The sequence below is a fragment of a genome, unplaced genomic scaffold (assembly GCF_019419815.1).
Source record: "Pyrus x bretschneideri cultivar Hongxiangsu unplaced genomic scaffold, Pyrus_bretschneideri_v1 Contig12, whole genome shotgun sequence".
NCBI classification, from domain to species: Eukaryota; Viridiplantae; Streptophyta; class Magnoliopsida; order Rosales; family Rosaceae; genus Pyrus; species Pyrus x bretschneideri.
Window position 1 is genome coordinate 4,489,767 of NW_025999413.1, and position 22,396 is coordinate 4,512,162.

A 22,396-nucleotide genomic window follows, 5' to 3' on the forward strand; every position below is an offset into this window, starting at 1 on the left:
AGCCCTAGCATTTTAGACCTGGACTATCATCACCTGCCGGTAAAACTGCGAGCCCATCTCTGGCTTTGCGCCACCGCCCTTCGGTACTGCTCAGTGCTCACCATCAAAGTCCGTCGTCTTCTAGAGAGTAATCAATGGGATACATACAGGAAGCACGTGAGAATCACGTGAAGAAGAAGGTTGAAGAAGGTACGGTTGATGTACGCAAAGCTCAGACTCTAGGACTCTGAGTCTCAACAACTATTTTTCTTTAATTTTGTGCTAAAAATGTATAATCTGTCGTTATTGTGCTAAAAAAACGTATAATTTGTTATTTTCCTCTTAATTTTTGTGCTTAATAATGCATAATTTGTTGTTATTGTGCTAAAAAATTCATAATTTGGTGTTTAAATTACTGTTGAGACAGCATTGCGGAGCAAAATGAAGCACAAGGCGCTGCAGGAGTGCAAGGATTTGGCGTCAAAGTACGCCGAGTGCTCGTACGGAAGAACCATATCGGTCGTTTGGCAGTGCCGGCAGCAAGCCAAGGAATTGAACGAGTGCCTTCACCAATTGTAAGCCCCAATTCCTCGATTAATTTATTAATTACTTTATAATTTCACCCTGGTGATTCAATTTTTTCACAAAAAGAGCAAAGAAATGGTTTTTACTTTCAAACATGGTCTTATAAGATTATGAATGTTAAATGTTCAATGTGGGAGTGCTCTTACCAGCATTGTAATGGCTTTGTTGATGAGGGTTTGGTGTGATGCATAAATTGTTGTACCACTTGGGAAATTAGTTGGCTCCGATGTTTCACGAATACAGATTTGAAGAATCGGATACAAATGGGGGATGTATTGGGGGTGTATCTTAGTGTCCGAGTATCCGGACATATCTAGGGTGGCTCTGTATTTCTTTTGTGTAGGATCAGTCTTGACCGGCCATTATAAAAGTACCCGATGCATCATATTACTTGTTGTTGATATGGTGCTGCATAGTTTACTTAGTTTGGAACCAGTTGAGATGGTAGAGTGGTATTTTGGTTATGAGATTGGTAGTGGTGTTTGGGTTTGATTTCGATAAGTATGGTGACATTCTTCATTTCCCATGTTTTTCTCCTTTATTCAGAGTTAAATTTGGCTTTTGGGTTGTGTGCGTTGGTTTTCCAAAGTGTTTTCAGGCAACGGTTTTGGAAGCCTTGTAGGGAATTAGAGTGCTAGGTACAGTGTTGCATGAATTGTTTTCGTGTCCTATGTCGTGCGGTACCCATGAGTCGTGGAGATAGAAAAAGAATTCAGGGTTTCATGCAATCTGTTTCAACCGGGGTTTTGAATTTGCATTGAATTGTAGAGGAAGGCACTCTAGTTATAGAACAGGAAAAGTATCCCGTCTTTCTTACATCTGTTTAAGAGAGCACGACGAGAGAGAAGAGAACTTATGTTCGGTTGGCGCAGAGATACGCGCATGTTGTTTTTGTTGCTACTTATGATCCTTTTTGTAGTCTTTGAGTAAGAGAGACAATTTTGGATTGAACTTTACGCATATCCAACATACCTGTGCTTCTGCTGATGCATGTGAAATGCGTTGTTTTGATTTTTGCAGCACCAACGATGACGTCTTGGAGGAAATGAAGAGAGCGTACATGCTTCAACAAGACGGGAGGGTGCCTGCATAAGTCTCAGATCATCACTGGTTCATGACTTTGATGTAGAATTTTGTTATCGGAATTCTGGCAACGTCACTGGTTTTTTATTTTGATTTCCGTAATTCGGTTGATGCCAGGGGGTTGTGTTTAAAATATCCCCCGATGAACTTAATAAATGTAGAGATTTCCCAGAGTAAATTGGAGTAATAATCCCTCAATTTAATCTAATTGGAGCAATAGTCCTTCAACTAAAAATCCATTACCATTAAACCTTTAACTCATCAAAATGTGCAACTATAGCTTCTCAGCTAAAAATTGATTACCAATGTTCTCTCAACTTTAGTACAACTAGAAAAATGATCCCTCAATTGTAATCCAATTAGAGAAATGATCAATTGACTTTAATCTAATTGTACCAATGGTCCTTTTAACATAACTTATTTTGACAAAATTCTGATGAAGTTGACGAAAATAACCATAGCTACACATTTTAATGAGTTGAGAGATCAATAGTAATGGATTTTTAGTTGAGGGACCATTTCTCCAATTTGATTAAAATTGAGAGACCATTACTACAATTTACTCAGATTTCGCATCAATTGGGTAATATTTTATCGACTAATTTATCTAGAAATACATAAATAACTTAGCCTTGTATATATCGACTACTTCGAGTGCGAAAAATCCGAGCAATTCTGACTTAAAAAATTCTGCAAAACATCAAAACATGATCTAGCCGTTCGTTCGAACGACGTATCTCACACTACAATGCATGGTAGAAAAATGGATGGCTAGATTGAAAGACAGCATTGTATACAATGGTATAATTAACCCGTATAGTAAAAACTCGAAATTCTATTAATTGTTGAAAATTCAAGAACAGAGGCCAACAAAATCATATAATTCTTTTCCACCCTGGTTGAACCGATTCAACCTCGAAAACGAGTGGAAAATGCGAACCTCGAAAAGTTTTAGCCACACCAGATAAATAAATTACACAAATTCATCATAAGAAAAAACCCAGAGCAGATGCAAATTCAGATTCCCTCCTTAACAATCCTCAACAACTGCCCTCGGTCAGTTGCATTAAGCTAGTGTTTAAGTTGGCTTCCGCATGTTACGCCCAGCACGAATTACTTCATCGACCAACAACAGTTGAGATGCAATTACGGGCCTGCATAATATAGAAACGAACACCAGTGAGTTGCATAAACCGAAAAAGATCTGAAGAAAATGAGTTTCAAAATCATGCCGCGTACCCTGAGTTTATAATCTGTCGCTTCACAGAGTAGTTGTCAAAGATACCCTCCATCTGTGGATCAAGCGGTTCTCCAGTGTTGTGATTTAGTCCCACGACATTTCCCCGATCATGCTCTCCCTGAACAGGAATCCACATGTGATTATATTTCAATCACCTCAGGAAGGATAACGAAATGAAAAACTGATGAATTTTAAAGAAGTTAGTATACCGTAAGAGCAATTATCACATCTTGTGTATCGAGGCCAGAATTCTCAGCAAGTGTTTTGGGCACCACAAGAAGAGCATCAGCAAAAGCTTCAACACCGAGTTGAGCACGCTGTTTCAAGTAGAAAGATAAGAGGAGCTTAAAAAATTAATTCCCATAAGGGAATTTAGGAAAATATTTACTTACCCCTTTAACAGTTTTCTTTACTTCATTCACTAAATATTGTCTGGCTGCAACTTCAAAAGCTCCAGCACCCTGATTCACATATGAAAAATGTTTCGCGCATCACAATCTGATGTACATTCCAGAAGCCAAACTTACTAAGAAAAAAGATACGATGGGGAAATTTCTAGCTCAAACTTACTAAGATGACAGCTTCATCTTCAACTGTGTTTTTAACTGCCCTCAGGCCATCACGAACAGCATCCTTAATCTGAGCAATTGTATGGTCATTAGGCCCTGCACCATTAAGAGGAAATAAGGATTACATCACCACAGGACTTGCCAAAGGAAATAGAATGACTTATATCACGTAATCCTTACTATGAGATGGGTACAGCATAAATTACTAACTCCCGGGTAGAATAACCAAAGAATATTTATATTTTGCAGAATGGTGAAAATACCAATGGAGTACCTTTGATTAAGATTGTGCAAGAGTGGGGATTCTTCACATTTTCAACAAATGTATACTTCTCTTCACCAAGGACATGCTCGTATACAAGTCCAGCCCAACCAAGGCAATCAGGAGTTAAATCATCTACGGAGTTTACAGCCTCCCCGCCACAAGCCAAAACCAACCGTTCCATATTTCTCCTCTTTGCTCTTCTCAGGGCAATAATCTAAGAAACCGCGGAATTAGAAAAGTACCAAACAAGTTGCACTGAATCAGTGAGTGCAAAACACAACACCAATAAAAAATGTGGTGTCTGTCTGACATATATCTTGGAAAATAACTGGAAAGAAATCTAAAATAATGATCCATGACTTACCCCTGCCCTTGCGAGAAGGTCCAGAGATGGGGGATCAATTCCCTTCTGATTGATAACGACAAAGTTATTATCATTACCAGAGCAAACCTGCAAATCATCCAATGCAGGAAATATTTCAGAATATGTAATGTCGATACGCTAGGGTGAGTGCTAAATCAATATCAAGCAACCAGCATCAATAGCAACACTCTACCTTATTTTTCAGGTCAATGATTTTTTTAACTCTTTCGTCAACCTGGCGCCTTTCAGCTAAAACCATTGCTTCTCTCTGCTCCGCATTTGAATAGAAAAAGCCTGAGTTTACTTCACTGAGATGAAAGCCATCAAATTCATAATGATCAGGAAATCATATCCAATATTCAACACGCCTTTGGAAAAAAGCACAGTTACATAAAGACATATTCTAACATTATTGTGTTAGTAAAAGAGAATGAGTGTGAAAGTGAGAGGAGGAAGGGAGAAACTATTGATGAGAAAATCTAACTATCATTTGAACAAATTTCTCTATATTTACCTTTTGTCATATTCCAAAGATACATTGCTTGTCAAAATGAAACAATTCTCTGCTCTCCGCTTCATATCAGGATGCCTAGAACCGTGATCGAGAACAAGACCCTCAACCTACAAGACAACATGAATGAGATGAAAAACCACAGGATAATGACACATTCTTCTATTTGTAACCATTTGTAACCAAACCTATTGCACCATGCTCATAAATTAAAATTTAAACTGGTCCTAGGCAGTACTATCATAATTTACAATTTCATCATTGGTACTTGGAACTAAGAAAGAAAAACTAAAGCACTATGAAACCACCAACATAAGTAGAAAGGAGGTGAACAAATGAATATGCTTCTGCGCAAATTATTATTCAATGTTACCACCAAAAGAAACAATTATAGCACTACGATACAATCAATTGACGCAAATAGTAACACCAGAAAATATACATATCATTTGCAGAGCCTTAGCAGAAGATTGAGGACCCAATGTCCATATTACTGCCTCTTAGAATTCATCAAGAGATAAGGAGTATCTAAAACGTAGAATAGAGGACAATAACATACCAAGCGTGTGTCTACATCAAATTTGTGTCGCATGTGCATAATCTCCACCATGAACAGATCAATGGGCTCCTCAGGTTTGCGGATGCAAAGAACCTGTCATTTGTAAAACCCCACTTTTGTCAAACATCAAGATGCAAAGGTCTATGACCTATTCTAGATTCCATAAGAATGAAAACAAAATTAGAAGCATGTGTGCAAAAGCAACCTTTCAAGTATTCTTACATAAACCACAAACACTCACCGAATTAACAACTATGTCAGTCAATTGATCTGCCAATGCTTCATATAACTGCACAACAGAATATGTCATATTTAATATATAATGTGTAAAAGAATTCCATTTTCTCTGAGCTGCACGAAAAGCCTAGGAGTAAACCTCACTCTGCCCAAAACCATTTAGACAGAAAGCATAATACAAACAAAATACTACATACCTTTGTTCGCAATGTTGTTCTTGCTACCATTTTCAAAATCTCTTTGTCAGGCTCATCGCCCATCACCACAGGAGTTTTGAATTTCTCAAGAAACTGCAGCGTTGCTCTTTTGGCTATCTCAAAACCATCAACCAGGACACGGGGATGCATCCCTGGAACAAGCATAAAGTCACTATTATGAAGTGCACAAAACACAAAAATAAGTAAATTAAATAAATAGACTGACTTGGGGAACATTTCAGAACTACAAGGTGCAAAGATCTAGACTTTTATCCTTATATGAAGAACCAGGTCAAATTGTCCGTAAATGATTACAGGTAACAGTGAGTCTGTAGCAACCAACCTTCGTCAATGTATCGTTCTGATTGTTTCATAAGCTCGCCAATGAACAAGACAGTAGACGTGGTGCCATCTCCGCTAATGTCATCTTGGGCAACAGCTGTACGCGCAATCATAATTGCCGTTGGGTTTTGAATTTGCTGCAACCATTTGACAGAACATCAATGAATACGCCAAACGCAAAACATATCCAAAAATAATAAACATATTTAACACTAAACCGCATACAACCAATTTCAGAAAACCCTAACCTCCGTCGAATGCACCTCTGTATTCTCACATTTGAAGCAATCAAGTCAATAACAAAAGCAATCAACTTTGAGAGTTTTTAAACTTCTCAACAAAACCAAACAGTGCCGTTGGATTTCGCATTTCAATCAAATCGATAAATCCTTAAACCCTAATTTTAGCACACTCCAAACAACTAATGACCGCACAAACCAAAGATCTAGGGTTTCATAAACGAAAACCCATACCATTTCTTTGAGCAGAGTGTTGCCATCCTTAGTGAGCTTAATGTCGCCGGCTCCGCCAACAAGCCTAGAAAAATTATCAGAAAAATGTGAGAAAAATAGAAAACTTAAATAAAAAAAAATTAAAAAAAAAAAAGCAGTGTGATTTTTGCTCACATTTTGATGGTGCCCTTGGGGCCGAGGTTGGTCTTGAGGACGTCCTGCAAGCCCTTGGCGGCGTTGATGTTCATGTGTAGCGCCGCCGATTTGTTCAGCACCTCCGCATTCGGATTCAGCACTCGAATCGACATCCTTTTACTTCTCCTTCTCCTTCTTCTGCTCAGATGAAATCCAAGTGGCGGAGAGTGCGAGTTTCTGAAAGCTCTTGGGAGTTCCGGAAGAAGTAGAAGCTCGAAAACTGTATGCTTTTATGAATCGCAGAGTGCGGGATTTTTTTAGGGCTTTCTGGAGTGGGGTGTGTGGTTTTTTTTTTTTTTTTTTTTTTGGAGTTTTCTTTTAACTTTTTTCCTTTCCTCAAAACGTTGCCGTTTACGCTTTTTGTAACGGGCCAAATGGATCTTTCCGTTGGTTTACAGGCCGACTAAATAGACCGATCCAAAAATCCAAATTCCAAGGAAAAAATGGGCCACAAAAAAAAAAAAACCCAATTCCTTCTCTCTTCCGATTCTCCTCTTTGTTTGTCAAGGCTTCGAAAGAACTGTTCGATCAACTCGATCATTTCATTCGTGACAACACAAATATCTGCAAACTGTGGCTTTTTTTAAGAAGGAAGCCGTAGGACCGACGAAATATCTCTCCATACATTACATTTTTACCAAGAAAATTTGCATTTGTAAGGTAATTTTAATACTTGGCATTTTTGTTGTGCACTGTTCAAAATTCGACATTCAAAGTAGGAAAAAGAAAATTTATGCATAAATTAGGGATCTCAATTAACTTTTATAACTTAATTGAGGGTTATGATGGGCATAAGATAAGAACCAAAGCATTAATTAACAAATAAATGAATTGGGGTTTTCCCATAAACTACTGTTAAAATCCTTTTCCAAATTAGAAACCCTAATGTCGTCCCTAAAGATTGGAGTTGCTGTCACAAATCTAAAACCACCATAGACAATAGTAAGCGGAGAATGCTTGCAACCTTTTCATACATTCAGATATAAATCTCCTTCTACTTTTTCAATTTTTTTTTTAACAATCCTACGATGTTGCTTGATGATAACAACTTAATATGGTCTAATAATATCGTTCATGACATAGAATTTGTCAATATCCAGCTCCTTTCATTGCGTGATGCAATAGTGGGATGGGTCAAAAAGGAGGAGGAGAAGTGAAAGAGAGAGAATAACTTCAAAAGATAAAGATGGCTGCTCATCCATTCCTTCATGCATGGTGGGGGATGAGAAAGACTTGTTTCTGACTTTCTGTTAGGAATTTGAGGATGAAAGAATCTGAAACTTTGACCGCGAGTAATAATGCATGTGACTTATGAACAATGAGAATATGAACCATCGTGTGGAATCCGTGTACATGGATTTGCTGAGGTGGGAAGAGATCTACACCGGATCTCTCCCACCAAATATCCTAGGGATCCAAAGATCCGGATTCATGAAATTTAGCTACAATTATTATAACTTTTAGAAAAGCCTCTGTTTGTAGTCGTTAGATCAAATTTTAAGGGTCTAAATGGAGAGATCCGGAAGGGATCTCTTCCCTGCTGAGTTATGTGGATTTATGACGACTCAGTTCAATGGGCTAGAAGATAGGTTTTAAATATATATATATATATATATATCTCTCTCTCTCTCTCTCTTATCAATGGTTAGATTTTTCTGGCCTAGTAACCGACTTAATGTTGATCATTTTTTAAGGCAAGGTTCGTCTTGCTAGAAAATTCTAGAATGGATACCAATCCTTATCATAGATTAGGTGCAGTGAACATCTGAATGTACCATGAGAGTGAATATTATATCAAGATTTTGACAACAAAAATATCATATCAAGAAAAAGAATTTTACATGTGATTATAAGACAATAAAAAATCTAACGGATAAGAATTCTGATAAAAATTCTATCATCTGATCTATATTAGAAGGAAAAACCTCTCATTTTATTTTATGTATATAGTAATTTTTAGATTTTCGGCTTTAAAATTTTGTCACATAGGACTCATATACTTTTGCAAAAAATAATTTTATGTTATCATTTTAAATAATCTATAGTAACAAGCTTCGAACTTGAATATAGAAAATAGTCTGTATTGTTGAGAATGAGTTCCACATTGATGGAAGGAGCGAACTTGCATATGCTTATAAGAGGTTGGACTACTTTCCCATTATTGACAATTAGTTTTATGGTGGAACCTCAACTTTCTTCATGGTATCAGAGCCATGTTGTCCTACGTGTGAAGCCAAACAGTCACCGACACTATGGGGAATAACTCAATCTCTACACGTACAATTTATAAAATAAATGACTAAACTCAAGTAAAGTGTCTATAATTTCAAAAGAAAATTATCAATTGACAACTTTCAAATTTTCTATGAACCGTACGTTGTATATCACCATGCACGAGCTTTATATAAAAGTCTAATAGTACTGTGGAATAATAATGACGCGCATGCATAAAGATGGACGGACGGCAAATATTCCAGCTGAGGCAAGTACGATATATATAAAGAACAAAATCTTAATTCCAAGAAGTTCCTTCCAAATGGTATTGATTCCTTTCCACTTATGTGTTCTCTTCGGTCCTTTTATTTTTTCCTTTTTTGGGACAACTTGAACAGAAAGATACAAATAGTCAACCAAAGTTCGATTTCCAAATTCCATAAACTGAAAGATTTATGGAAGAAATTCAAAATTGAAATTAAGAAAAATGAGATGATTAATTGCAATATTGCATGAAGTTACAGAGAACTCAGTTCCAATAATTACTCAATAAATTTGGAATTCTTTTTCCGTTAAACTCCAGTAGATTTCAAGTTAATAAAAAATGAGGGAATATAAGTTGAGCATAAAGACTAAAGAGTCAGAAAGCAAGTGATGAGAAGAAAGACGATAAGATATTTGAAGAATAAAATTGACTGGCCATTTGCATGTGGGTTGAATTTTAAGAATATTCATATTCTAGAAGAAAAAAAAAACATTAATGAAAAATGTTTGGAAATTTTGAGTTTTAATGATAAGGACAAAATAAAGAGTAAAATGAATAGTACCAGGATTGACTTTTTAGTGTAAAAATATGATTTTTCGTTAAAGTGAACAGTACCGGAAGCTTTTCGTTAAAGTTCCCAAAAAAATATGAAGCAAGGCAACTTTCCATTACCAAACAACCAGAGATTTCCAGGAAAAGGGTTAGTTTTAGTGCGTGTTTTTATCCTTTTTCCAAGAATTCTAATGCATGTTTTGTGTTTCGGGTACACTAAAAAATTTCATGTTTTGATGAATTGTCCGACTCAATCGTCACTTGTCATCCCACTCTTGCAAACCACTTTCAGGTATCAACATGGCTGATTATTAGTTGACCTTTTATTTCAGTTTTTAGATAACTTAACGCTTTAATAAAATCAATGAAAAAGAAAACTTGGTGAGGGAAGTGATGATAACTTAACGCTTTAATAAAATCAACAAAAAAGAAAATGCTAACAGAATAATTGGACAGCATAAAGTAGAAGGCAATTTCGTTGTCTTAAAATATCGTTACCTTGGTGAGTTGGACCAATTAATCACAATAGTGTGTTCGTCTTTACAAACAATTTTAAATCTCCCTCTATGTAAAACAAAATAAGAAATTTTAATTTTGAGAGCTGACTAATTCTAGCTCAGATTGGATGAGAATAATCTGCATGACAACTAGCATATGCTGAGTTAAAATCCCACTTTTCAGATAAAAAGAAGGGAAACTTTAATTCTTTCAGATGAGTGATGCTTTCTCATTTTCTATATAAGGACCTTGTACGTGCCGAAGTAAACCACATTCACATCCCCTGATCCACAAACATCTTATGAATTTAGAAGAAATATGGCAGCCATATCTCTTGATCCACGGCTTAACCTCCAAGCAACTAAAAACCCTAACCAACATGGAGTTATACTCGAAGAAATCGAAGGCCTCATCCGAGTTCACAAAGACGGATACATCGAAAGGCCTCTGATGATCCCAAGTGTCCCCAGCACTCTAGCTCTACCACCTGGTGTTACGGCCAAAGACGTTGTCATTGACAAATTTACCAATTTATGGGCACGCATTTATGTTCCAAGCCACCCGGGAAACCTCCCCGTGATTGTCTACTTCCATGGCGGCGGATTTTGTGTTGGATCTGCTGCTTGGAGCTGTTACCATGATTTCCTAGCCAAACTTGCTTCACAAGCAAGTTGTGTCATCATCTCTGTGAATTACCGTTTAGCCCCTGAAAGCCGTCTCCCTGCTGCTTATGATGACGGATTCAAAACCCTTATGTGGGTAAAACAACAAGCTCTGAGTGAGTCTACTGAGCAAAAATGGTGGTTAAGTAAGTGCAACTTGTCCAGCTTGTTCATAGGTGGTGATAGTGCAGGGGCTAACATAGCCTACAATGTCACCACACAGGTAGGTTCATGTGACCCCTCCATTTTAAGGCCATTGAGTCTCAAAGGCACCGTCTTGATCCAACCCTTTTTCGGAGGAGAGGCTCGAACTTGGTCCGAAAAATGTGCAACTCAGCCACCATACTCCGCCCTAAGTCTGTCAAGTTCAGACACATATTGGCGGCTGTCTCTTCCGTTAGGGGCCAGCAGAGACCATCCGTGGTGCAACCCTCTAGTGAACGCCAGCGTGGCCAAATTGCGCGATTTAAGGCTCCCAAGCATGATGGTATGCGTATCAGAATTGGATATATTGAAGGATAGGAATTTTGAGTTGTGCAACGCATTGAGTAGCATTGGGACAAGGGTGGAAACTGTACTGTACAAAGGAGTTGGCCATGCATTCCAAGTTCTGCATAACTCTCAGCTCTCTTATTCACGGACACAAGAATTGATATCTCACATCAAGGCCTTCATGATCAAGCAATAATAGCTATTTCATGGATTTCTTTTTCTAGTTTGATATTTTATTAGGGTATTGTTTGTATATTATGCTGAAAGTAACTCATTATTGAAACTTGTTAATTAATGTATTACATAATTTTCTTCTCATATACAAAAACATATGTATTATCTTCTATATATGCTTAATGATAATAAACATTGGTCTCTTGATTCTTTTATTTTTATATTACATACTCTTGACTTCGGATGCAAGAAAATAATATTTATGTCATATATATCGATTAAATTGTTATTTCTTAAACAAAAGTGAGACTAAAAGTAATTAGTGGAAAGGTTTAGTGTCAAAATGTTTGGTGGATCCAATGGTTTTGTTAATGATGGGTTTTGGCGGATCACACATGTATTATTTGCAAATTTATTAACGGTCCCTAAAATATTGTTTTATCCAAAATAGGCCCAAATTATTAAACCCAACAAAATAACCGACCATAAAATTCAAGGGAAAACTTGATATAGGTCCAATTTTTTGAGCCAATAGTAGGAATAGTCTAATTTATTAAAATAAGTCCAATTTCTTAAATCTTATTATTCTATTATCAATAATTATCTCTTAAATGATAAGATTTATTATAAAAATCAAATTTCTTCCTAATTATCTCTTTGATTTTTTTTTTTTTGTTCTTTCTTGTTCTTTAACCCCTTTTGAAACCCCATTTATAGATTTTATTTTTTATTTTTATAATCAACCTATATCACAGGTTAATTATATTTATCTACCTATATGATAGATTCTTTTTTATAATCAAGTAAGATTCATGTGTCTTGCTTGTAGATATATTATGTTTGTTTTCTACCCTTTAGTTAAGTTTTATATCTTACTTATAGATATGATATACATTCATATATTTGTTACTTGAGTTAGGGTAGAATGACTTTCAGATAGATTTATGACAATATATATTTTTTTTTTGTTATAAGATATTAATTAAATTTTTTGGGGTTGAAAATTCATAATATTAGAAGATTTTAATTGATTTTTAATATTTTTAAAAAAATATAAAATGAGCATTAAAAAAAATAAATACATATAATTAGGTAATTAGACTCACTCTTAAAAACCATCTATATTTTTGGACCTGGATCTAAAAGCCCCAAAATTCAATTATTTGGAGACAAAGTAATCAATCTGTGCCCTAAATCTCTGTGTTCCCCCTGTCGTGATCATCTTTTCAGTATCAATATATCAGGTAATCAATCTCTACGAATGGAATAAGATCTAAATTTAGAAAATAATATTCGAAGTCGTTTTACATCTGATTGAACTGGGATTTAGGGTTGTGTGTTTTTAGTGTTTCCTTGTCTGAATTGTCTCCTTTTGTTTTGAGTTCGTCTGAGTTGTATTTAAGTCAGAAAAAGGAGTGATTTGTTGTGTATTACGTAAATTGCAGAGGATTATAGGTTACAGTAGGAGGAGCTCCAATGGTAAAGGGGGCCAAACATAAACCTAGGAAGGATTGAGAATCCTCTTGGATTTATGATTATTCTGAGGACGAAAGGTACGATGCAGAGAAGCGTCGTCGAGATGATAGGGAGAGTGATAGCCATAGGTTGAAGAAGAAGAAGCTCGTCAAGGAAGGTGATGGCTGGGACCCCCCAAAGAATGGCAACGAGGTTGAAGGTAATTCGTGCTTTTATTATCCGTATTCTGTTGTTTGAAATTTTTATTTTTCGGAATTGTTTTTGGACTGGGGGGATTGATTAGCATGGCTATGGCTAGTTGCAGATGGGTTTGCGGATAAGGACATCAACCAAATGATAAATGATAGGCGTTGGCAGACAACACCTTTGGATATCATGGAGAATATCGTGCCTCAACTTGCGTGATCGGATTCGCTTAACCTCTGCAAGTATTGGAGTTCGACTGCTATGCAAAGAGACATCCATAGACTGCTCCCCAATTGCCCTGGTTAGTACTCACCCAACGAAGTCCCGAATACTTAATGGCTTGTTTGGTATCCTATTTGAAATTTTTTATTATTAACATTTCTTGAAAACAATTTTCTTTTTAAATCTTACAACTTAAACTAGATAAAGAGATTTAAAAACAGAGGTCACAGGAGAAGGAGAATGAGAAGAGAGGAGGAAAGAAAGTAAGAGATGATTGAAGAAAAGAGAAAATGGAGAGAGGATCGGAAGGGATAGAGAGGAAGAGGAGTGAGAGAAAGAATCAAGAATGAAGAGAGTGGATTTGAAGAGGGACGAAAAAGGTAAAAAAAAAAAAAGGAGGAGAGAGAAAGAAGAAAAGATATAGAGATAGATTTGGAGTGAGAGGACAGGAGGAAGACAAAGAAAGATGTGAGTTTAAGTTTAAAAACTCTAAAAACTCTTTTTTTTTTATTTTTTTAATGTTTTTAGAGAATAAACTATATTTTTGAGTTAGTCTTGAGTTCAGTTTTTGAAATAGTCTTACCAAACAAGTTTTAAGGCCTAAAACTTGAAAATTGTTTTTGAATTTAAAAAATTGAATTCAAATAGAGTACCAAACAAGTTCTAGGAGTTCTCCAGCCCATATGAGCATAAACTTATCAAGTTAGGGTTGCCTAAGCGAAATGAAGGGCGGTTTCTTAGTTCCCGGCCCTAAAGGTTGGTTGATTATGGCCGAGGAAAATAACTATGAAGTATTTTTACTAAACCCTATTTCAAGAGCCAAACACAAACTTCCTTCCTTGAGAGAAATTTCATCTTTCCACAACCTTTGATTCTTATCCAAAAGCCATAAGTATCGTATTGATTCTTATCCAAAAGGCAACTGCTTTCTTCGTGAAATTGCCTTTCCCAGTTCAAATATATCAGAATGTACAGTAGCAGCAATTTTTTCTTCTATGGAGATTGGTTTGTGCAGGCCAGGAGAAAAAAAGTTGGAGAATCTATCAGATGTTGGATTGTAAAAAGGATTCTCCTTCATCCCTATTCTTTTCGTCTTGTGGCATTCTATACGCCTAAAAATGATGAGATTAAGAGTGGACGCGTTATAACTCGCACATCACAGTTCGGAGATGATGATGATGAGTTGGAATTGAAGTTGGTTTATGACAACGAAGAACCACGGGACTACCGGTCATCATACTATGAATTTCGTTCACGTCGTAGTCCCTTGTTCGAGTTCGAGGACAAGTCATATTTGACAGAATCAACAACCAACAATGAAGTCTAGTTGATCCATCAGATGAAGGATCCATTCGTGTACGATATGCAAACTTGTTCAAAGACTTGTGATTTTTTAATTTACAAGATTGAGTCGGAGAATGGTGGCAACTTTCTCGTGTACAGAGTTTTGGAAACCAAATATTGTTTGTAACAAGCCGAGGTTGTTCCTTGCCATTTCCAGTGAGTAATTCCGAAGGGTTGGGAGCGATAGCATTCATTTCGTAGGGTTAGGAGGAATTGAAAACGTGTTTGACCTTTCCCATCTTTTTGGATATAGTACCCAAGCCGCGTCTTCTACTTAGATGGTCGGAAATTCGGAAGATATATTGAAATTCATGATGCTTCAAAATCACCTAAACAAGATTGTCGAAATTTGAGATGGTTCAGTCCAAGTTTATAGTAACTAGAGATGACATGGTACAATTATTCTTTAATAATTCAGACTACTGAGTAGTATACAAAATGAACGATCACGATTGAATTAAGAAAATACTATTTTCCATCGTCAATCTAATAAATAAAAAGCACGACAACCTAGCAGTCCGAACTAAAAACAAACCCGAGATGGTGAAGTTGAACGGTTTGCTTGAGAATTAACTTTTGTTCTTTTTGTTTCAGTGCATGCAGTAATAGTATTTACACCTTGCCAGTGTTAAACTCTTCAATTCATTGCATTAGTTTATACAACTACTATTTCTTGTATTTCTTTTTAGTTTGCAAGAGCATTGTGAAATCTCAGATGCAAATTTTTCAATTTTCAATTGGCAAACATGTACTCTCTCTAGATCTCTATGTTGACTCCAATTTCATTATCTTTTCACTGCTTGGTATTAATTATTAATTTGAGGAAGACTTGAATTAGACCAGTTAGTCTGGTCAGTGTGCCCGCTCATTGCATCCTATTGGAATCTACTTCTCTTTAAATTAAAGTAGTTTAGAAGATAGATAAGAACATTACATTGTCAAACAAAATACATTGTTAGATCTCACACTTCGCGCATAAAAAGTAGGGGAAAAACTTCAATTCTTTCACAACGAGCACGCCAGCCTTTCAATTTTCTTGTACAAGCTAAGTATATAATCCATCTTTGTTTAATTATGACAAACATTGGTCTTTCCTTCTATATTCTGGAGTTTTAGAATCTAATGTTCCATAACAGTTTATCAAGCATTGTCGCAAGGGCTTCTACTTTTGGTGCTATGTAGCGTTAAATCCTACAAGCATTGGATGGTCTCGATAATAAAAGCAAACTCCTAACTAATCCAATCGATCAAATTCTCGTAGCATTTAATAGTTTGTAAGATGGAAAAATTTTCCGCAATGAACACAAAAAATTAGTTTTTCGCTTATCATCTGATTAAAGTGCAATAATTTATTCAAATAAACTGTTTTCCTACATTTGTGATATGTCTTGTTTAACTTACCATATAAACATTTTTTTAATTTATTGATTTGCTCCATTTGGGTAATTTATTCTTAATGTTAAAAGAAGTTTGCTTATTAACTAGTAATACGGCATAGTGATATTCATGTTGACTTATAAGTGAGAGGTCTCAAAGTTCAACTCACATGAATAGCGTTGACGTATTATACTTGTATTGAGTTCGATGCCTAATAAGTGGTTGATCACTCATTGTGTGGTCTAACTTGATCCCTTTAAATGTAGAATCATTGTATAAAAAAAGAAGTCCAAGTTCAAATTCTTCTTTCTACGATGGTAAAAAAACCAACTTTACATAAGAAACTAGTGAGTCATTAGGTAACCATTTCGTTTTCAATTTTAGTTATTTGAAAACTAAAAATTGAAATTTTATTTGGTAACTGCTAACATGAAAGTTGAAAACCAAAAAGCGAAAGCTTAATGCCAAATTTTGAAAACTTAAAAAAGTAGTTTTTCAGTTTTTTATTTTTATTTTTAAATTTAAAAACTGAAAATAATTACCTGAAAATGAGGCTCATAAGAGTTGATAAAAATAAAACTAAAAAAAGAGGAACTTTGAGGAAATAGGACAGTGAGTCCATTAATATGTTTTTATCCAAAACCGGCCCAATTAAGAAACCCAACAAAATAACCGACCGACCGAGCATTAGCCCAATTTTGATCAAATTCAATTAATTGGAGGCAAAGAAATCAGTCTGCCCTAACTCTGCGACTTCCCCCTTTCGCGAGCTTTTCTGTATCAACCAGGTAATCAATCTTTTCTGCATCGAGTTTTCTTAAATTTTGAAAAATATTATACGAATCTGTTTTCTCGAATTCGGTTTGCATTTAGGGTCTGCTTTTAGTGTCTTCCTTGTTTGAATTGGGTCCCGATCTGAATTGGTTTCCCGGTCTGAATTGGTTTCCCGTCGATTATGTTGGTCTGAATTGTACAAAGTCGGAAAATTGAGTTATTTTTTGTGGGTTTTGTTGACTCAATTGCAGAGAAGTGTTGTTGTTGTTATACAAGGAACTGGAAGCAATGGTAGAGGGGGTCAAACATAAACCTAGGAAGGAGCGAGAATCGAAAAGGATTAGCGGTCATCGAGATGGCGAAAAGGAGAAGAATGGAGAGAGGAGACATAGGGGAAAAGATAGAGATTTTAAGAGAGATGGTGATTCTAGTCGTTCCGCGAGAGACAAGTTAGATAGAGATGAGAGAGATTGTGATTCTAGTCGTTCCACGAGAGACAAGTTTTGTGATTCTGAGGACGAGAGGTATGAGGTAGAGAAGCGGCATCGAGGAGATAGGGAGAGCGGTAGTCATAGGAGGACTAGAGATAAAGAGATGGAGAGGGAGAAAGACAAAGAGAGGGGGAAAAGAGAGAGGGCTAGAGAGAAGGAAAGGGACAGAGATCGAAAGAGAAGGGTGCGGAGTGATGATGTAGATGAGGAGGAGGAGGAGGAGGAGGATGTTAGGGAGAGTGATAGGAAACGGCGTAGGAAAGATGACAAGGAGAATGCGGAGAGAGTGAGGGAAAGGAGTAACAGCAGGTCAGATAGACATAGGGATGGTCAAGTTGAGAGCCCGGTAAAGAAGAGTGATGAAGATGATTCAGTTAGGAAAGAGAAGAATCCGATCTCTGAGGTGGTGGAGGAGGATTTAGAGGATGAGCAGAGGAAATTAGATGAGGAAATGGAAAAGCGGAGGAGGAGAGTTCAGGAGTGGCAGGAGTTAAGAAGAAAGGAGAAAGAAGCTGAGGGAGAGAAGCACGTGGAAGGGGATGTTGATAAACACAAGTCTAAAAAGACCTGGACACTTGAGGGAGAATCTGATGATGAAGAAGAGACCGGTATGGACGTTGATGGAGAAGCCTATCTCACTGACAAAGAGGATGGAGCCGTCATGGAGGTTCATTCTGAGAATGAAACAGCTGCACCTGCTTTGCAGGATGATGAAATTGATCCATTAGATGCTTTTATGAATTCTACAGTGCTGCCTCAAGTTGAGAAGCTGGCCAATGCTGCAGATCAACCAGTAGTTGCTGGTGAAAAAGGTTCAAACAAATCTTTGGGCAGAATAATTCCTGGGGAGGATTCTGATTCGGATTATGGGGACTTTGAGAATGATGGCGATCCCTTAGAAGACGAAGACGATGATGAGTTCACAAAAAGGGTGACAAAGACAAAAGTGGATAAACTTTCTCTAGTGGATCACTCAAAGATAGATTATGAACCATTCAGGAAAAATTTCTACATTGAGGTGAAGGAGGTCTCAAAAATGACCCCAGAAGATGTGGGTGCATACCGAAAACAATTGGAATTGAAGATACATGGTAAGGATGTCCCAAAGCCCATTAAGACCTGGCACCAAACTGGACTTACAAATAAAATCTTGGAAATGATAAAGAAGCTCGACTATGAAAAGCCAATGCCAATTCAGGCTCAGGCAGTGCCTATAATTATGAGTGGACGAGACTGCATTGGCATTGCAAAAACTGGCTCAGGCAAAACCCTTGCATATGTGCTGCCAATGCTGAGGCATATCAAGGATCAGCCACCTGTGGTAGCTGGAGATGGGCCTATTGGCCTTATAATGGCACCAACGAGGGAGCTTGTTCAGCAGATTCACAGTGTTATAAACAAGTTTGCCAAGACACTGGGTCTCAGGTGTGTGCCTGTATATGGAGGTTCTGGTATTGCCCAACAGATTGGGGAGTTGAAGCGGGGTGCTGCAATTGTTGTCTGTACCCCCGGTAGGATGATTGACATACTTTGTACAAACGGAGGGAGGATAACAAATCTGCAGAGAGTAACTTACTTGGTTGTGGATGAAGCTGATCGAATGTTTGACTTGGGTTTTGAACCTCAAATCAATCGAATTGTTCAGAATATTCGGCCAGATCATCAGACTCTATTGTTTTCTGCCACGTTCCCTCACCAGGTTGAAGTCTTAGCACGTAAAGTCTTAAACAAACCTGTGCATATACAGGTTGGTGGTAAGAGTGTTGTAAACAAGGACATTACACAATTTGTTGAAGTGAGGTCCGAAAATGAAAGGTTTGTTAGATTATTAGAGATACTTGGGGAATGGTATGAGAGAGGAAAAATTCTGGTGTTTGCCAAAGCACATGCAACGTGTGACACTGTGCTTAGGGATCTGCTTAGGCATGGATATCCTTGTCTCTCACTTCATGGGAACAAAGATCAAACAGATCGTGAATCCACCATATCTGATTTTAAGAGCGATGTGTGTAATTTGTTAATTGCAACTAGTCTTGCTTCTAGAGGGTTAGATGTTAAAGGGGTTGAGCTGGTGATCAACTTTGATACTCCAGATCACTACGAGGACTATGTTCACCGTGTTGGTCGTACAGGCCGAGCTGGCAAGAAAGGTTGTGCTATAACGTTCATCTCTGAGGAAGATGCTAAGTATGCGCCAGATCTTGTCAAAGCATTGGAACTCTCCGAGCAAGCTGTTCCAGATGATCTTAAATCTCTTGCTGATGGTTTCATGGCAAAAATAAAGCAGGGACTAGAGCAGGCCCATGGGACTGGTTACGGCGGCAGTGGTTATAAATTTAATGAAGAGGAAGATGAAGCAAGGAAAGCAGCAAAGAAAGCACAGGCCAAAGAATATGGTTTTGAGGATGACAAGTCAGATTCAGAAGATGAAGATGATGGTGTCAGAAAGGCTGGGGGTGACATTTCACAGCAGGCTGCCCTTGCTCAAATATCAGCTATTGCTGCTGCCTCTATTGGTGGTACGGCTTCAGTTCAGACCCCTGTCTCTGCTGCCCAACTGCTTCCTAATGGTGGATTACCTGTTTCTCTTCCCAGTGTCCTTGGTGGTGCAACGTTGCTAGGAACAGCAGCTGTTTTTCCTGGGATGGGTCTGAATCTTGTTGGACATGAAGGGGCAGCTCGAGCAGCAGCAATTGCAGCTGCCATGAATTTGCAGCATAACCTAGCAAAGATTCAAGCTGATGCAATGCCCGAGCACTATGAAGCAGAGTTGGAAATAAATGATATTCCCCAGAATGCTCGATGGAAGGTTACCCACAAGGAAACTTTGGGCCCTATATCAGAGTTGACTGGAGCTGCCATTACTATTAGGGGTCAACATTTCCCACCAGGCAAGGTTCCAGGGCCAGGAGATCGCAAGCTTTACCTGTTTATTGAGGGTCCTACTGAACAATCTGTCAAGAGAGGTAAATCAGAACTAAAACGCAAGTTGGAAGAAATCATGAATCAGTCATTATCACTTCCCGGCGGCGCTCAGCAACGCAGATATCAAGTTATATAAGTGAGAACTTGATTCCAACTTACTTTATGCATAATTTTATCTGCTTATGCTGAACTCAACCTGACTCTCAGTTCTTTGTTTATTGTTTCGCAATCACCTAATGAGTTTCTATATTGAATTGTTCTGATTAATAGAATATTTGTCTTTCCAAATGTCCTATCTATCCTGCTAATCTTTCATATCCAACTTGTACGAGAACCTGCCCTGTTAATCTCTAAATGAAATCTCAGTAATCTAATTACGGTTAACGATTGTTATTTAGAACTTGTTTTATTTTTACTTGGAATAGTCAGATACATGTTGGATTCACTATGTACATAGTTATGATTTGTTGTCTTGCTTTGCACAATTTTCAGTCCCGCTTTTGATCTTTTTTCTTTTCTTTTGTTTGTCATTTCCCCTGGTGCGAGGGACATTATGTGCTTATGCTCGCATGTTCAATATTGTCTCTGCCCTTATGAAGCTGTCCAAAAGATGCGAACGTGGTGCAATTCTTCAGTTTGAAGGGATGTATGTGCTTTAGAATCTACTGGTGGATGTTGTTTTTATACGTTCCATGAGTTGTGGGACCAGTGAATTCATTCATTTGGGTTCTTTCCTTGGTGCTTATCCAGGTTTTGTTTGGGAGTTGCTGGAGCCGATCAGCTGCCCTATAAAATGGATTTGCTTTTGCGGTGCTATAACGGGTTACTGAGTTCTTTCAGAGATAACTAACCCTGCGCACTTTGCTGTAGTTTTGCCGCTTTTGGACTTCACTTTTTGATTGTCATGGTCGTTTTATTTGTTGCAAATGCCTTTTATGATCTGAATTTCAAATCGCAGGCTATGCCTTTGCTTTCTAGTAAAGATTTTCAATTTTGGTTTGTTTTTATGTTCACATGATTTTCATTAGCAGGTTTAATTTGTCGTCTTTCTCGTGGAGGCGATCTTATAAGGAACACGGTAGTTGACCAACACATTGATGATATACTGATGTCCTTTTTGTTCTTTTCAGCTGGAACTAGCAATGGATCATAAGCCAGTGGAAATGTCATGCCAAAGGTCAGAAAACCCCCTCGTTAAGTATGCTATCATTAGATTGTTATAAGAAAAAAACAATTGAGAGTAAAATTAAATTATAATATAATTGGAAAGGAAAGGTCAAATATATATTGTAGTGGATTCTCTTATTATAATTTTGATCCTTACTTTCATGGAGTTCCATCTTATACATCAATGTTTTTGATGCAGTGGCCGCGGAAGACATCACGGGACTGAAACTTGAATTTCCATGGCAGCAAACTGTTTACCTGCGTTCTGAGGAGTGTTCTTTTATACTATATTTGGCATGTAAGATATCTACACAATTTTTTGCAGAAACCCGAAATTTACTCAAAAGTGAAAGGTTCAATGTAAAATTCATAAATATGAATGTTTTAAGAAACAGCGTTCTTGTTCATACCGGTGGAGATTTTGAAATTCCGACTAGAAAAAAAAAAAAAAACTTGTTTGATACGATGCAGGCATCTCCTATAAAACTTTTAGCGGCGAGTTTTTAGTCGCTGTGACAGATGACTTTAGTAGTGGCCGGCCACGAAATTTATCGTCGTTAAAAGCCTTTTTGCTGACTTAGCGGCATATTTTGGTCCCTAAGGGCGCGTTTGGTATGTGGGATGGAACGGAATAGAGTGGGACGGACGTCCCATATTTGGTGCGTTAAATTATGTGGAACGCACTGTCTCATGGAACGAAAATGGGTTCAATTTTCGTTCCACCTCCCCCGTCGTTCTGTCCTGTGGAACACAAAAATCATAAAATTTTAAGACAAAAATACCCCCTAGCTTTTTCAATATTTGCACCATCTAAATCATACAACAAACCCTAACTATCATCTTCTCTTCTCTGCCGCTGTGAACTTCTTCATCCCTGCATCTCCCATTCGCAACCTTCCTCCTCATCCTCTTATCCGTGAACTTCAGCTCTGCATCTCCGTTCTAGGTTTGATCTGATTGTGATTGTGTAGCCTCTCTTTCTCTCTTTCCTTGTATTTT

At 37.4% G+C, this 22,396-nt stretch overlaps 4 protein-coding genes and 1 pseudogene across 5 annotated transcripts; 4 read left to right on the forward strand and 1 right to left on the reverse strand.

Moving 5' to 3' along the window:
* On the forward strand, window positions 1–1,852 carry LOC103947808 (uncharacterized protein DDB_G0275933). The gene is made up of 3 exons (XM_009358769.3): window positions 1–189; window positions 407–554; window positions 1,585–1,852. Exons 1-3 carry the CDS (start codon window positions 135–137, stop codon window positions 1,655–1,657), a joined length of 276 nt encoding a protein of 91 aa, XP_009357044.1. The 5' UTR covers window positions 1–134; the 3' UTR covers window positions 1,658–1,852.
* A 612-nt stretch (window positions 1,853–2,464) lies between these two features.
* LOC103947807 (T-complex protein 1 subunit zeta 1) lies at window positions 2,465–6,719 on the reverse strand. The gene is made up of 15 exons (XM_009358768.3): window positions 6,558–6,719; window positions 6,405–6,468; window positions 5,933–6,068; window positions 5,590–5,741; window positions 5,397–5,444; window positions 5,156–5,248; window positions 4,600–4,706; window positions 4,279–4,393; window positions 4,086–4,172; window positions 3,731–3,935; window positions 3,458–3,552; window positions 3,280–3,348; window positions 3,097–3,204; window positions 2,887–3,005; window positions 2,465–2,801 (listed from the first exon to the last, which is right to left on the reverse strand). The coding sequence occupies exons 1-15, from the start codon at window positions 6,689–6,691 to the stop codon at window positions 2,726–2,728; spliced, it is 1,608 nt and encodes a 535-aa protein (XP_009357043.1). The 5' UTR covers window positions 6,692–6,719; the 3' UTR covers window positions 2,465–2,725.
* Window positions 6,720–10,394: 3,675 nt separating this feature from the next.
* On the forward strand, window positions 10,395–11,634 carry LOC103947877 (probable carboxylesterase 17). The gene has a single exon (XM_018647600.2). The coding sequence runs from the start codon at window positions 10,426–10,428 to the stop codon at window positions 11,455–11,457; it is 1,032 nt and encodes a 343-aa protein (XP_018503116.2). The 5' UTR covers window positions 10,395–10,425; the 3' UTR covers window positions 11,458–11,634.
* Window positions 11,635–13,251: 1,617 nt separating this feature from the next.
* On the forward strand, window positions 13,252–15,039 carry LOC125474226 (annotated as a pseudogene).
* A 1,687-nt stretch (window positions 15,040–16,726) lies between these two features.
* LOC103947816 (DEAD-box ATP-dependent RNA helicase 42) lies at window positions 16,727–21,804 on the forward strand. Of its 2 annotated transcripts, none has more exons than XR_007255966.1 (4): window positions 16,727–16,828; window positions 17,066–20,876; window positions 20,981–21,407; window positions 21,597–21,804. XR_007255966.1 is itself a non-coding variant. In XM_009358779.2 (4 exons), the coding sequence occupies exon 2, from the start codon at window positions 17,103–17,105 to the stop codon at window positions 20,364–20,366; it is 3,264 nt and encodes a 1,087-aa protein (XP_009357054.2). In that variant the 5' UTR covers window positions 16,727–16,828; window positions 17,066–17,102; the 3' UTR covers window positions 21,361–21,407; window positions 21,597–21,804. The 2 variants fall into 2 exon arrangements, 1 of the variants encoding a protein (XP_009357054.2); XM_009358779.2 differs by having other exon boundaries at window positions 17,066–20,366; window positions 21,361–21,407.
* Window positions 21,805–22,396: the final 592 nt, after the last annotated feature.

Excerpts from the sequence above, each read along its gene's own strand:
- LOC103947807 (XM_009358768.3), bottom strand. The coding sequence starts at position 6,691 with ATGTCGATTCGAGTGCTGAATCCGAATGCGGAGGTGCTGAACAAATCG. Across the intron at positions 3,936-4,085 it reads ACCTTCTCGCAAGGGCAGGG|ATTATTGCCCTGAGAAGAGC; the intron begins GTAAGTCATGGA and ends GCGGTTTCTTAG. Across the intron at positions 3,205-3,279 it reads TAAAGAAAACTGTTAAAGGG|CGTGCTCAACTCGGTGTTGA; the intron begins GTAAGTAAATAT and ends TACTTGAAACAG.
- LOC103947808 (XM_009358769.3), top strand. The coding sequence starts at position 135 with ATGGGATACATACAGGAAGCACGTGAGAATCACGTGAAGAAGAAGGTT. Across the intron at positions 190-406 it reads GAAGAAGAAGGTTGAAGAAG|CATTGCGGAGCAAAATGAAG; the intron begins GTACGGTTGATG and ends CTGTTGAGACAG. Across the intron at positions 555-1,584 it reads AACGAGTGCCTTCACCAATT|CACCAACGATGACGTCTTGG; the intron begins GTAAGCCCCAAT and ends TGATTTTTGCAG.
- LOC103947877 (XM_018647600.2), top strand. The coding sequence starts at position 10,426 with ATGGCAGCCATATCTCTTGATCCACGGCTTAACCTCCAAGCAACTAAA.
- LOC103947816 (XM_009358779.2), top strand. The coding sequence starts at position 17,103 with ATGGTAGAGGGGGTCAAACATAAACCTAGGAAGGAGCGAGAATCGAAA.